Source organism: Syngnathoides biaculeatus, chromosome 2 (genome assembly GCF_019802595.1).
Source record: "Syngnathoides biaculeatus isolate LvHL_M chromosome 2, ASM1980259v1, whole genome shotgun sequence".
In the NCBI taxonomy this organism is placed as follows: Eukaryota; Metazoa; Chordata; class Actinopteri; order Syngnathiformes; family Syngnathidae; genus Syngnathoides; species Syngnathoides biaculeatus.
This window is the reverse complement of record NC_084641.1, coordinates 24,379,849-24,395,089: the sequence shown is the minus strand read 5'-3', so window position 1 is coordinate 24,395,089 and position 15,241 is coordinate 24,379,849. Positions and strand designations below refer to the sequence as shown.

The window sequence follows — 15,241 nt, the reverse complement described above, 5'->3', positions numbered from 1 at the left end:
GGGGGGGGGGGGTCTGCTAGATTTGAAGTGCTCGGAGGCCTGTTTGCCTGATATTACTGGGGCTGGGAGATGATGGAAGGATAAGATATGTGAGTGTCACGCACTATCACTAATCTCTCACTATATCTAATTTACTTGGGAAAGTGTCAATGGGCAACAGTGAAAGAAAAATACAGGCAAAAGAAAGGAGGGATGATCTGATATATTCTGATGGATGCGGAGAGTTTGTTAAACCCAACGGCTCAAAGATGTCATGATATTGGGGGAAATGTAACACCTGTGCTCTGTTGCCAGATATATGCTTGGCTTACAGGACAATATTACGCTAGGGAAGACATGACTATAGGGATATTGTACTTGTCCAGCCGTGGCAGAAACTAAACGTCAACTTCAATTTTGCCGATATTGAGAACGTGCATGTCTCTATATCTTCTGGACCACATGGTACATCATGTTCTGAATGTGTACACAAAACTCAAGCCACAACATGTTAAAAAAGCAGAGCACGGAGAGAAACATGACTTCATCTGCTATAATTGAATCTCATCTCTTATCATTCTCTTCGGAGTTCCTTTTGCTCGTACAATGACTACAAGTTTAAATCTGTCAACCACATTACGTCATAAAAAAAAAAATACAAAATATGGTGTCATTTATCAAATTGTTGCTCCCAATAATATAAAAAGTATGACTAGTGATATATTTTACTTAATTGGACTAGTGATATATTTTACTACGAGAGGGGAAAAAAGATGTTGTGAGTCGGTGGGCAGAAGACTTCGAAGACCTCAATTCCACCGACACACCTTCCCATGAGGAAGCAGGGTCTGGGTTCTCTAAGGCGGGCTCTCCTATCTCTGGGATTGAGGTCATGGAGGTGGTTAAAAAGCTCATCGGTGGCAAAAACCCCGGGGATGGATGAGATTTAACCCGAGTTCCTAAAGGCTCATTGACACACCTCTGCAACATGGTGTAAACATCAGGGACAGTGCCTCTGGATTGGCAAACTGGGATGGTGGTCCCCGTTTTTAAGAAGGGAGACCGAAGGGTGTGTTCCAACTACAGGGTGATCACACTCCTCAGCCTCCCTGGTTAGGTCTATTCAGGGGTGCTAGAGAGGAGGGACGGTCGGGAAGTCAAATCTTATATTTAGGCAGACCGACGTGGTTTTTGTCCTGGCCGTTAAACAGCGAAAAAGCTCTCCACTCTCAGCAGGGTCCTCAAGGGTCCACAGGAGTTCGCAGAACCAGTCTACATGTATTTTGTGGACTCAGAAAACGCGTTCGACTGTGTCCTTCAGGGAGTCCTGTGGGGGTGTTTTGGGAGTATGGTGTACCAAACCCCCTGATATGGGCTGTTTAGTCCTTGTACAACGAGTAGCAGAATTTGGTCGGCATTGCCAGCAGTAAGTCGGACTTGGTTCAGGTGAGAGTTTGACTCAGCCAAGGCTACCATTTGTCACAGATTCTCTTCATAACTTTTATGGACAGAATCTCTAGGCGCAGCTGAGGCATAAAGGTGGCCTCAGTATTGCATCTCTGTTTTTTGCAGATGATGTGGTTTTGTTGGCTTCATCAAGCAGTGATCTCCAACTCTCACTGGACCATTTCGCAGCAGAGCATTGAAGCGGCTGGGATGAGAATAAGCACCTCCAATTCTGAGACCAGGACCCTCAGTTGGAAAAAGGTGTCATGCCCTCTTCAGGTTGAGGATGAGCTCCTCCTCCAAGTTTAGGAGTTCAAGTGTCTTGTTCGTGAATGATGGAAGAATGGAGCGGGAGATAGACAGGCGGATCAGTGCAGTGTCTGCAGTGATGCGGACTTGTGGTAAACAGGGAGCTAATCAAAAGGGGGCTTATTATCCATCCATTTTCTTTTGCCGTTTATCTTCACAAGGGTCGCGGTGAGTGCTGGAGCCTATCCCAGCTCTCAACGGGCAAGAGGCGGGGTACACACTGAACTACTTGCCAGCCAATCGCAGGGCACATAGAGGCAAACATCCACACTCACAATCACACCTAGGGGCAATTTAAAGTGCCCAATTAATGTAGCATGCTTTTGGGATGTGGGAGGAAACCGGAGTCCCCAGAGAAGACCCACACAAGGCACGGGGAGAACATGCAAAATCCACACAGGCGGCTCCGGGATAGAACCCAGGACCTCAGAACTATGAGCCCAACGCTTTCGAGCTGAGCCACCATGCTGTCCAAGATTAATTATATATATATATATATATATATATATATATATATATATATATATATATATATATTCATTCGGCTAACCGGTACAACACGGGGGCAGGAGGTTTATGTATATATATATATGAGCTGTATGTACCCTTACAGAACAAATTCCAATGTCCAAATTTGACTGAATTTTTGAAATTCTGTCAAGAACATTAACTGTCAACCATCAACCACAATCATTAATAAAACGTGGCTTCAATAGTTGTAATTTGAATGTTGTTTTTACATCAACCTTTGCACCTGAATCATAGTACCGGTATGAGATTTCGATGGTCCATCAAAGATTTGTCTATGGATTGATTTAAAAAAAAATCCATTAAAGCAGATTAATCAGATCTCAAATTTCAAAATTAAAATTCAGTTCTGTATTTTGCAAACAAATAACATGAGGGATATATTTCATGATATAGTTTAGTTTCTATTTTGTGCAATGTACTTCTACAAACCTAATTCCAGTCAAGTTGGGATGTTGTGTTAAATAAAAACAGAATACAATGAGATCAAGTTCAACCTATATTCAATTGAATACACAACAAAGACAAGATATTCAATGTTCAAATTGATAAACTTTGTTTTTAGCAAATAATAATTAACTTGGAGTTTTATGGTTGCAACGTTCCAAAAAAGTGGGGACAGGTTGCAAAAAAACTCAGAAAGTTGAGGGAAGCTCATCAAACACCTGTTTGGAACATCCCACGGTTGACCTCGCTAATTTGGAACAGGTGGGTGCCATGATATAAAAAGATTTTCCCTGAATTGCTCATTCACAGGCAAAGATCGGGCATAGTTCACCTCTTTGTTGACAAGTTCGTGAGAAAATACTCAAACAGTTTAAGGACAATGTTCCTAAATGTAGAATTGGTAGGAATTTAGGGGTTCCATCTTCTATGCTAGGCCGAAAACCAATATGGAATGCCTGTGACCTTCGATCCCTCAGGCGGCACTCCATCAAAAACCAAGATCAATGTGTCAAAACTATCGCCACATGGTCTCAGAAAAACCATTCATCTACAACGCCCAGAAACTGGGGTCGATCTCATCTAAGATGGACTGATGCAGAGTAGAAAAATCTTCTGTGGTCCGAGTCCACATTTTTAATTGTTTTTCAAAATTGTGAGCGTCGTGTCCTCCGGGCCGAAGAGGAAACGAACCATCCGGACTGTTGCGGAGGCAAAATTCAAAAGCCAGCATCTGTGATGGTATGGGGCTGTGTTAGTGCCAATGGCATGGGGAACTCCTACATATGTGAAGGCTCCATTAATGGTGAAAGGTACATCGAGTTTTTGGAGAAATCTATGCTGCTATCCAAGCAACGTCAAAGCCAAACCACATTCTGCAGATGTTACAACTGTGTAATAACAGACTGTGGGTACTAGTCTGGCCTTCTGCAGTCCAGACCCGTCTCCCATTGAAAAGGTGTGGCGCATTATGAAGCATAAAATATGCCGACGGGGACCCCAGACTGTTGAACAGGTGAAGCTGCACATCAAGCAAGAATGGGAAAGAATACCACCTACAAAGCTTCACCAATTAGTGTCCTCAGCCCCCAAACGTTTATGGAATGCTGTCAAAAGAAAAGGTGATGTAAGAGTGGTGAACATGACCCTGTCCCAGTTCTTTTTAACCCATGCGCGGGCTGCGTCCCATTTTTGGGACACCACGATTTTCATGCATCCTTCAATATATTAGAATATTTAAGTGTTTTAATCTGAAGCCATAATTTGGTATCAGGACCGGATAACTCGTCAGTCAAAGTTAGCACGGAGTTATTTCCCTTTCCTTACTGACCCAACATGGCTGCCTCAAGTTATCATATGACCATCAACAAAAAAGAAGTGTTATTTCGTTGATTGTGGCCCGTTAGGCGACTTTTATCTCAGTAAGGCAAAAAATTGCCACCCTGCCCATTAATGGGTTAATGTGTTGCAGCCATAAAATTCTAAAATAATGATTAAATGCTAAAAACACACATTATTAGTATGAACATCAAATACCTTGTCTTTTTAGTATATTAAATTGAATATAGGACGAACACGATTTGCGAATTGTACTCTTGTTTTTATTTGCGAAACAACATCCTAATGTCATTGGAATTGGGTTTGCAGTAAGTTTTCTCTTGCATGCCTTTTATTTTACATATATTCACATTTGCCACATCCACAATTACTGCTGAAATTAAGCAAATTTCCCAGTGGTGGGACTAAAAAAAGTTCATGTCTTTTGTTACAAATGAAGATTCATAATAATATGCTTTAAACCTGCCCACATTCCGAATTGACGTGTGTTGTTATGCAAATAATTTTAAGTCCAGGCACGGCATCGTATGTGGACGTGTATTATTTTATATATATATATATATATATATATATATATATATATATACCTAAAGATGTATGAATTGGGATGTTATTTATTGTTCCAACTTCACACTGTCCGATAACACCAATCCAGCCATAGCTAATTGGCAGTATGCGACATCTGTACTCAGTACTGTATCACCAAATCACTTATTTCAATGTTTTCAACTTTTTTGTGCAACTTCGTGGCAAAAAAGCTTCGCAATTAGTACGGCTTTGACATCGTCTTTGCCTATCCACACCTCCTCCTCCCTCGGTGACACTTGTCAGACGCCCGGTAAGAAACGGAGCTCATTATCATGGAGGCAACGATCGGTGACTTACAATGTGTTGACACAAAGAGAACATTCACCCCCCCCCCCCCCCCCCTTGGCTGCCGAGCAGTAAAATGAAATAATGTGGCCCACGAACCTGTTTAACTTGAACGCAACGTTAGTGTCAAACGCTGGATTTTGTATTCCCCAACTATCTGGAACGGTCAGTGTTATGCCCGTAACGAGTTAACGTTCAGGGATTTCCGTAACAAAATCCCGACATTACGTAACCATCAACAGTTCCGTGTTTCTTCTGTGCTTCTTTAGTATTTATTATTTTTATTGTTTTATGTTTTTATTTTGTCATGGGCGTCCCTCAACTCATCAAAGAGTATTATCGCCTATGCAACGTGATATCCTGGATATTATGTTGTTAGGTTCCAATTTGCATCCATGTCCATTTATGTAAGAATGATTAAAAAAGAAAAAACAACATCAGATACGATGACAGTTTTAAATGAATCAAAGACTTTGCGAGACTTTGATAACGGCTTGTAGGTGACCCGCAACATTAACATATTTAAGTGTCCCTTACAAGCAGCGCTCCATCAATTTAGCTCTAAAATATTAATGAAGACAATAATTGTACTAATTGCTGCCCAAGCGTCACCACATTGTGGCACCGTGAGTCTTCAGAAATCGTTAATGTGCGCCACAGCTTTGAACATGCTAAACAATGGAAGCACAGGAAAAGGGCACAGGAAATACACACATCCCTGCCTTTGTCTCTTGGCCAAAGGCTCAGCGGCAGAACTCAAAAGGAAAGGGCATCGAGAGTGTTAAGATTCTTCTGTTTTACCGAGCCAAAGCAACTTCTCATGAGGCACACGACTGCTTCTATTCTCCAATCAAAACAGTGTGTTCCAGCAGGGCATGTAATTAACTTGAGGAGAATGATGAAACAGAAGCTGCAAAGAAAACTGAAGGCTTTTAACGACACTCCAACACATTATGGCAGTGAAGTCTCTTTTACTGGTTTGTTAAAACATTTGCAGGTTGTTATCTGGAGGCATCAAAACATTACCAAACAGCAGTAAAGAAGGGGGGGTGGGGGGGATCAGGACTGAACTTAAACAAAGCTCTTTAATTCTCCCACTTGACACTATGTCAAAACAATACACACAGTGAAGAAAATGAGTATTTGAACACCCCGCTATATTGCAAGTTTTCCACTTAGAAATCATGGAGGGGTCTGACTTTTTCATCATCGGTGCATGTTCACTGTGAGAGAGAGAGAATCGAAAAAGAAAAATCCAGAAATCACAATGTATGATTTGTTTGTGTGATACAGCTGCAAAGTATTTGAAAATCCGAGAAAACCAATGTTAATATTTGGTAGAGTCGCCTTTGTTTGCAATTACAGAGGTCAAATGTTTCCTGTAGTTGTTCACCAGGTTTGCACACACTGCAGGGGGGATTTTGGCCCAATCCTCTACACAGATCTTCTCTAGCTCAGGCAGGTTTCAGGGATGTCACTGAGAAACACGGAGTTTCAGCTCCCGCCAAAGATTTTCTATTGGGTTTAGGTTTGGAGAACCACTCCTTGGTTTTCCTGGCTGTGTGCTTCGGGTCATTGTCATGTTGAAAGAGCCCGGCAGCCACGACCAATCTTCAATGCTCTGACTGAGGGAAAGAGGTTGTTTCCCAAAATCTTACAATACATGGCCGCGGTCATCCTCTCCTTAATACAGTGGAGTCATCCTGTCCCATATGCAGAAAAACACCCCCAAAGCATATGCTACCGCACTCATGCTTCACAGTTGAGATGGTGTTCTTGGGATGGAACTCATCATTCGTCTTCCTCCAAACACGGAGAGTGCAGAGTTGACTACAGCTCTTTGGTCTTGGTTTTTCTCTCTTACATTGGACATCCACCTACGATGAAAATTTCAGACCCCTCCATGATTTCTAAGTGGGAGAACTTGCAATATAGCAGGGTGTTCAAATACTTATTTTCTTCACCGTCATAAAAAGTAAAAAAGAGGGAACAAGCCCTCAACCCATGGCCATGAAGAAGTGCAATACAGTCGAACCTCTAAAGTGGAACATAATACAGTCGACCTCTGAGGTGTTCATGTTTAGAATTACTTGGACAGGTGATCAGGACTGACTGGTTTTCTCCAAACATACTGCTTGCAATTACGCCAAAAAGTTCTGTCTTGCTCTCATTAGACCAGGGAGTTTTATTTCTTTAGGAGTCCTTTGGGTATATTTTTTTTTTTTTTTTTTTAAAGGCAGGCTTGCATGTGTCTTGCACCGAGGACAAGCTTCCGTCAGGCCATTCTGCTACAAAGCCCCGACTGGTGGAGGGCTGCAGTGACGATTAATTTTCTAAATTTTTCTCTCATCTCCTGACTTTATCTCTGGCGCTCAGCCACACTTCTGGTTATCCCCAACACCTCTCGGTTAAGAATTATGAAGGCCACCATGCTCGTAGGAACCTTTCGCGCAAGAGATTTTTTATTTTTTATTTTAACCTTGGCCAGATCTGTGCCTTGCCACAATTCTGTGACTCAGGTCTTCTGGCTATTCCTTTGACCCATGACTCTCATTTGCGCCAACATGCACTGTGAGCTGTAAGTGTGAATGAAGTCTTATATGGATATGGGTGTAGATTTCCTGATCAAGTCCGATCAGTATAATCAAAAACAGCGAGACTCCAATGATGGTATAGAACATCTCAAGGATGAAGAAATAGAGAGCACCCGAGATAAGTACTGTGTATGAGTGTCACAGCAAAGGGTCTGAATACTTATGGCTGTGATATTTCAGTTTAATGAATTCGCAAAAATTGCAATTCAGTTTTTTTCACCATCAATTTGGGGTGCTGTGTGTATTAAAGTGGAAAAATAGGAACTGAAATCGTTTTAGCAAATGACTGCAATATAACAGAATGAAAAGTGTAAAAGTCTTTTCTGAATACTTTCTGTACCCACTTGTGTGTGTGTGTATTCCCCCCCCCCCCCCTTTCCTAAATCAGATGCAGAGGGAATACTTGGAGGTGTGCTCTATGCAATCAATAGCCTTATTAGACGGCCTGAAGATAATCAAAGTTGCTGATGCAGTCAGTCAAGATAATGATCACCATAAAGCATGTAAATTATCAGAAGAAAATTGAGCTCTTTGTTCAAATTCAATCCCAGAGTCCGTTGCCAAATCACAACCCCGGAAAACAAACAGGGCAGCTTGATATTTGCAGCTTCATGACCTTTTGGTGCTACCGCAGGGAGTTTAAGAGGTGAACATAAACACTCAGAGGGATTCGCGCTCACCATGACTGCACAACGTCACTTTTATCTCCATAACTCCCGTAACTGTCGTTAATCATTTCATACATGTTTAATTGTGGTGAGCTGTGGAGCAACTAAGAAAAAGGACTTTATGCAGCTGAGTAAATTGTGCTGCGTGGAACCCGACTTTGACAACTGATAAAATGAATTTGCAGGCCATGCGCTCAACAATTACCTTTACCAATTACTGTGTGCACAACCAAAACTGAAATCTCCACCACAAGTGATGATGTACGGCTTAGAGACGGTGGCACTGAAGAAACAACAGGAAGCGGAAATGGAGGTAGCAAAAATGAAGATGTTGTGGATCTCGCTCGGAGTGAGCCGGTTGGATAGGATTAGAAATGAGCTCATTAGAGGGGCGGCCAAAGTTGGATGTTTTGGAGACAAGGTTCGAGAGAGCAGACTTCGATGGTTTGGACATGTCCAGAGACGAGAGAGTGAGTATGTTGGTAGAAGGGTGCTGAGGATGGAGCTGCCAGGCAAAAGAGCGACAGGAAGAACAAAAGAAAAGGTTGACAGATGTTGCGACGGAAGACATGAGGGCCGTTGGGGATAGAGAGAAAGATGCAGGAGATAGGCTAAGATGGAAAAAAATGACACACGGTGGCGACCCCCAATGGGACAAGCCGAAAGGAAAAGAAAAAGATCTGTGTAAATATGCTTCTTCTTTCAATGGTTAAGAACAGCCAAAAAGGAGCAATTTATGTCACAAATAAACAGATGAGAATAATGGAACACATACTTCATCTCAAGATGTTTTGTGTGCTTCCCTGCATTTGTTGTTTTAATCCACCACAGAAGCTCAAGAACTTTGGCCAATTAGTGAGTACACTTAGCAAATAAACACAGAACTGTACAGTGTTTCTTTAGCTAAACACAGTCATTCTTTCCAGAGGGGAAAAATAAAAGAAAGGTTTGTGCATGTTTAAAGGATCAGTTTTAATTTGTCTGATAAGTTTTCATGTTTTCAGGTCTGAAGGACAAGAAGTATTTCAATATCAAGTTAGATTACTGAGCTATAAAATAGTGCGTTTCATCAATTTAACAGTGCACTGGTAAAAAAAAAAATAATCCTTCAAATATTCTGTAGTACCCCCCCTCCCCCCACTACTCCACATTGGCACTATGCCCACACTGGATGATCAGGTAATTGTCTTTGACGTTAATTTTGAAATGCTTTCAGTGCTACCAGTGCTGGGTCAACACAATAACCTCAGCTAATAGGGTTATGCCTGCATCAGATACAGCAGATCGCATGCATTTTTATTCTGAGTAAAAAAAAAAAAAAAGCAGGGATGCAGGAGTCACATGCAAAGAAGTAAACGCAAAGCTGGTTATGATTTACAGTACGTGGTACAGTTGGGGCAGATTGGATCAAGCGTACTGGCTGCTTCATGCTTGTGGAAGAGAACAGGAACAATCTAGCCTTTGTAGCACTTTTGTTTTAGCTCTCCAGATTATCGTATAAATGACTGATCAAGCTTTTGGCTATATAAAAATCCGAATTCATAGCTGGGTAGGATCAGTGTCTCAACAGCGATACTAGGAAACTTCAGTCCACTCAGATCAGAGCACTCGGGTGCAGAAAATGGGCCGGAACCGTGAACCTACTTACAGTTCTCATGCAGCACTATCCCACATCAAAAGCAACAATTAGGATAACGGAGAGGCAAAGCACAGGTAAGTAATACAGCATGAGGACACACAAGAAAAGAACAGAGGTATCGAATTAAGTCAGCCTTGTGGGAAATCTTCCACTATTTCAGTTTTCTGCACTGCAATAGCAATGAATACGATAGGCGGCCCTCAGAAGATCTTCAATCGGGCTCTAGAACTGTATGAAGTACCAACCTGCTTCAGACAATCCACAATCATACCGGTCCCCCCAAAAAGCAGCAGTCTCAGGTCTTCATGAGTACAGGCCTTTTGGCCCGACATCTGTGGTCATGAAGTCCTTTGAACGCCTAGTGCTGGACCACCTCAAGAGCGTCACAGGTCCCCAGCTAGACCCACTGCAGCTACAACTTGCTAACGGGCACCACACAGCAGGTGAGGATCGTGGACACCACCTCATCCACGCGTACTGTCAGCACCGGGGCACCCCAAGGTTGTGCTCTTTCCCCTCTACTCTTCTCGCTCTACACAAACGACTGCACCTCGAGGCACCCAGCTGTCAAACTCAAGTTCACAGATGACACCACAATCATTGGCTTCATCAAAAATGGTGACGAGTCTGCGTATCGACAGGAAGTGTCAACACTGGAGCTTTGGTGTGCCCAACACAACCCGGCGTTGAACTCTCTAAAGACTGTAGAAATTATTTTGGACTTCAGGAGGCGTCCTTCACCACAGCTGTGCTTCATGGTCTCCAATTATCTTGTGTTAACCATCGAGAACTTCAAGTTCTTAGGAATTACAGTCTCACAGGACCTGAAGTGGGAGACAAACATCCACTCCATCCTCAAAAAGCCCAGCAAAGGATGTACCTTTTACGGCTTCTGATGAAGTTCGCCCTGTCACAAGAGCCGCTGATACAGTTCTACACAGCAGTCAACCAATCAGCACTGTGTAGCTCCATCACAGTCTGGTTTGTGGCTGCCACAAAAAAGGACCAACTCTGACTGCAACGGACAATCAAAACTGCTTACAGGATTGTCACCACCCTACCCACCCTTGAAAACTTGCACGCCACTTGGACTAGGACCAGAGCGTGCAGAATCCTTTTGGACCGTCCAGATCCTGGCCACCAGCACTTCCAGGTCCTTCCGTCAGGTAGGCGCAACCGATCAATACAAGTCAAAACTAGCAGGCATTCAAACATTTTTTTCCCCTCTTACAATCAAGTCTTTAAATTCTTGATCAGCTGAAGCAGCATCAGCGGTCTGTTTTGAACTAATAATGTCTGCGCAAAAGTCTAGACGATGCTGCATAGAGTATCAGATATACTGTATAAGTCCCTTTCACACTGCCTGTGTAAGATAGCATTTTTACACATTCTTTTGAGACTGCCTTTATATCCACAAAAGAAGAAGAAATGTGTGTGTGTGTGGGGGGGGTGTCTTTGTAGGGGTGTCTCTGTGATCTTTAAAAGCCACCTATAGCATCTCGAGAGCCTAAATTGCCAGGTGTAAAAGGTTATCATCACCCTGTGTCAAAGGGGAAGGAATATCATGATATTTTCAGTAAAACTTTGCTAAACGCACAATGCGGTGGACGACTGGTGAGCACATCTGCCTAACAGTTCTGAGGACCTCGGTTCCAATTCAGCCTCGCTTTTTCAGGGATGAGAATGACCAATTTGGAAAAACACTGAAAATGTCTGTCGATGGGGGGGGTGTTGAGTTTCCTCCTGGATATTTTTTGCTCCTATCGGAACACAGAGTGCACAGCACTTTGCCGGGAATGTCCACTTTTTGTAAGTGTTCGGTTAGACATGTTGTTATCGTTTTCAGTCCTATCTGCACGGTTACACTTTTTCCAAGCCATGCCCGTCTGAAACAGTTTTGGATTCCAGCATCCTTGTCAATTGCCCTCGCTCGATCTTCATCCTTTTCTTCTAACACTTTCGCCATCGTAAAACTTTGAACACACCGTCGCTCAGTTCGCGCTAAGTCCCACACGCCATGACTTGGCTAACTAACAAGTTACACTGCGATTTCTGAGAACCAAGAACACGGTGCATGGTGAAACTCGATTAACCACTAACACCATTGGATCGTTATACTGTATAACTCTGTTGTCCAATCGAGCGATCTACGGCAAACGTTTTAATGTTTATGTCGCAAATATGCAAATATTTACACTACCGAGCAAGTTAGAACGGCATATGATAGTCGTGCTTGTGCTAGCACTAAGCTGAACTTGCAGCTCGGAGCCCACCACCGAGAGGCAGGTGCACGATACCCCCCCCCCCCCCCCACCACCCCACCTGTGAAATTTTCTCAACGGATTTGCGCTTATCTCGAGAATGGTCATTTTGGTCTGAAAAAGTCGGTAATCCGCCGATCGGCGGAAAATTCTCATCCCGGCTTTTTTTGGAGTTTGCATGTTCTCCCCGTGCCTGTGTGGGTTTTCTCCAGGTGCTTTGATTTCCTCTGACATCTCAAAAACATGCATGGTGGGTCAAATGAAGGCTACATCGCCCATAGGAGTGAAAGTGAATATGAATGTTTAAACCTTTATCTGTGCGCTGTGACTGGTTGGCGACCAGTTCGTGTTTACCACACTTCCCGCCTGAAGATAGCTAGAGATAGGCTCCAGTACGCCCGCCCCCCCTACTGAGGAAAAGCCGTTCGGAATATGAATGAATGAATTGTGCAAATGATCCAGAGTCAATTTAGAGGATTGGAGAAAAATATCCATGGGCGATAGTGATGAATCAGGCCTTCAAAATGAGGCATAAATGTTTAAAAAAGAAAAAAAGTGAGGCATTTACCAGCAGAGGCTTTGCTCTCTTGGCAATATGTCCCTCAGCTGTGAGATTACATAACTTGAAAACATGGTTAGAACCGGAACAAAGTGTAGTTGAGACCAAATGCACTTTAAATGTGGATTTTTTTTTTAGGGGTAAAGTTTAGTAAATTGAAGTTCACACTTCACACAAAGTGAATAGCTGCTGTAAATGCAGCATATGTGTAGAGTATAAACAAGTTCACTCAAGTTCATTTCTGTTGTGAACAAGAACATAAGGCAGGGGTGTCAAACTCATTTTTTGTCCAGCGCCACATTGTACTCGGCATTTCCCCTCAAAGGGCTGTTATAAAATCTTTAACCGCCTCATCATATTTACACATGAAATTTATGAACTAGTTTTGGAATCAGACATCAAGGGGAATGGGTTTTTCCAACTATTGTTGTTTGGTAACATAAAAATGCTTGTAATAGCTCAATGTTATGATTTTTGATATGACAATTTGAAATTTTGGTACAGATTTGAACAAAAAAAAAAAAAAATCACGGAAGTTGATAAACATGATTTGCCTCCGCAGGCAAAAAAAAAAAAAAAATCACGGAAGTTGATAAACATAATTTGCCTCCGCAGGCTGCATAAAAATCATGCGGCGGGCCAGAGCTTGCCCCCAGGCCTTGAGTTTGACACCTGTGACATAAGGAATGGAATAAGAAAGAAGCATTCTCTTCCAATGAGTTACAAATCATAAAATTCAACCAGGAGTTTTATTGATCTTTAAATTTTAGCAGCTGTTTCTCCCGCAAATTGAAAAATACCAAAAGCTGTGTTCTTGAGCCAGAGCCCCTCGCTCTGTTTGTTCGGTCGATCGGTTCCATTACTATATAATGACATACAGTTGAATGTTGTGCGGTCAAACAATGAGTTTTGGCAGAAGAGGAAAAAAAAAATAAAAATCATCCAACAAATCAACCCGTGCACTCGAACCTCATAAACTTACACCATTGCTATGCTTAAAGTGACTTCCTTCAAAACAATCACAGACACAAGGCTATCAAATGGGAAGGCATACGAGTTAGGTGTGTGCCAGAAATAGCAGCCCTCACTGCTGCTGTGTTACCAAAAACAAACCATCCGTGATCTTACGCGTCAGAAACTTCTGAACACTGCTGTTTAAAAATAGAAGAAGCTCCTATTATACACTGGGATTTATTTGTGGGCTGTGCACAAGCCAAAAGTGGGTTATGGATTAGTCGCTGGCTGTTTGATGACGAAGCACGCAGCCTTGGGAGGCGTCTTTGAAAACGATCTCCAGCCTTTTGAAGCCCCCTAAGTCTGTCCCACTGATGCCGACGCCTGCACGCTTACATCTCAGTACTTGCCGCGAGACTCTCTCACGGCTCAGCTCAAGCTAATGGGCGAGGAGAGCCGAAGGCACATACAGTAGATACAAGCGTCATATTTCATGAAGACAAAGCTTAATACACTCTCCTTTATGTGCGTTTGACCACACAAAAAGTCGCGTCCCATTGAAGCAGTCGGGTCATAAAACGCAAATGAACAGCTGGTGACAACTCAGCAGCGACCGCGCAACAAACCGTGGCGGCCTCGCCATTGATGCATCGGCCACACAGAAGGCGCACGACCAGGGAACGGGTTGGCGTGACGTTAAAAGGTTGACAACGGAACAGTGGCAAGTGTGTGCCTGTGCTATGGTGCTGTGGCCAAAGGACAGTGGTGGCCTAAATCTTTTTTGCACCTCCCCCTTTTTGATTATGAAATTTTCAGCTCCCCTGCTTGCAAACATCATTCCTTGAGAATTGACAAAAACATGAACGACAGCTGGGTGTAACTTTATAATGAAAAGTGTTTGTGGTAGTTCCTGGTAGCCCTGTGCATCCCCCACCACCATCCACCCCCCTGTCCTCTGTTTCCTCCAAGTTGTGGACTACATGTATTATTATTATTTTTCTTTTTAGATGATCTCTCTCACAGTGGACATGCACCTACGATGAAAATTCCAGACCCCATCCATGATTTCTAAGTGGGAGAACTTACAATACAGCAGGGTGTTCAAATACTTATTTTCTTCACTGTAAATGCTAAAATCTGGTTCTTTTAATTAGTAACTTCAAGGATGACATGGCTGATGTTGCTCATAGTGGTCAAAGGGGGCGCTCAGTGTCTTAGTGTGCTATCTTAGACATGAAAATGTAGAGGGAACATTGCCCCCGTTGTAACACCGCGCCTCCCCGGGGGCTCCCAACTTTCAAAACCACTGCCACAGGACAAACTTGTGATCATGAAAGAACGATCTTACTGTACCCAAAGGAAGCAGACTTCCACTTGCGACATGGGATGACTCCTCTGCTGCCAGTTGACACGATGCTCCCCGAAGTCTCAGGAACTTGGACAGGCAGGGAGCCATGTCTCCTGTAGGACGATAAAAAAAAAAAAATAAAAAAAAAAAAAAGTGTTCCGCTATCTCATAACTGCTTAACAGTCGGCATGCAAAGGCAGCTATAAAATGCTAAACAACGTGACTCTGCCTCATCTACCAATCACCATTTTTTTCCTCTGAGATTTTACAAATTAGGTCAATAATGCATCTTTCATCCTCT

The 15,241-nt window shown here is 42.9% G+C and overlaps 1 protein-coding gene across 4 annotated transcripts in view; it reads right to left on the bottom strand.

Annotated features, from left to right (window-relative positions):
• The window catches only part of LOC133512678 (IQ motif and SEC7 domain-containing protein 1-like), a 143,197-nt gene that overhangs the window by 80,984 nt on the left and 46,972 nt on the right, over positions 1-15,241 (bottom strand). For 3 of the 4 annotated variants that reach the window (XM_061842543.1, XM_061842551.1, XM_061842516.1), the window contains exon 3: positions 14,946-15,053. The exons of the other annotated variant lie outside the window; for it this stretch is intronic. In XM_061842543.1, the coding sequence (XP_061698527.1) occupies positions 14,946-15,053 (108 nt within the window). The remainder of the gene's footprint in view (positions 1-14,945; positions 15,054-15,241) is intronic. 4 annotated transcript variants of the gene reach the window in all.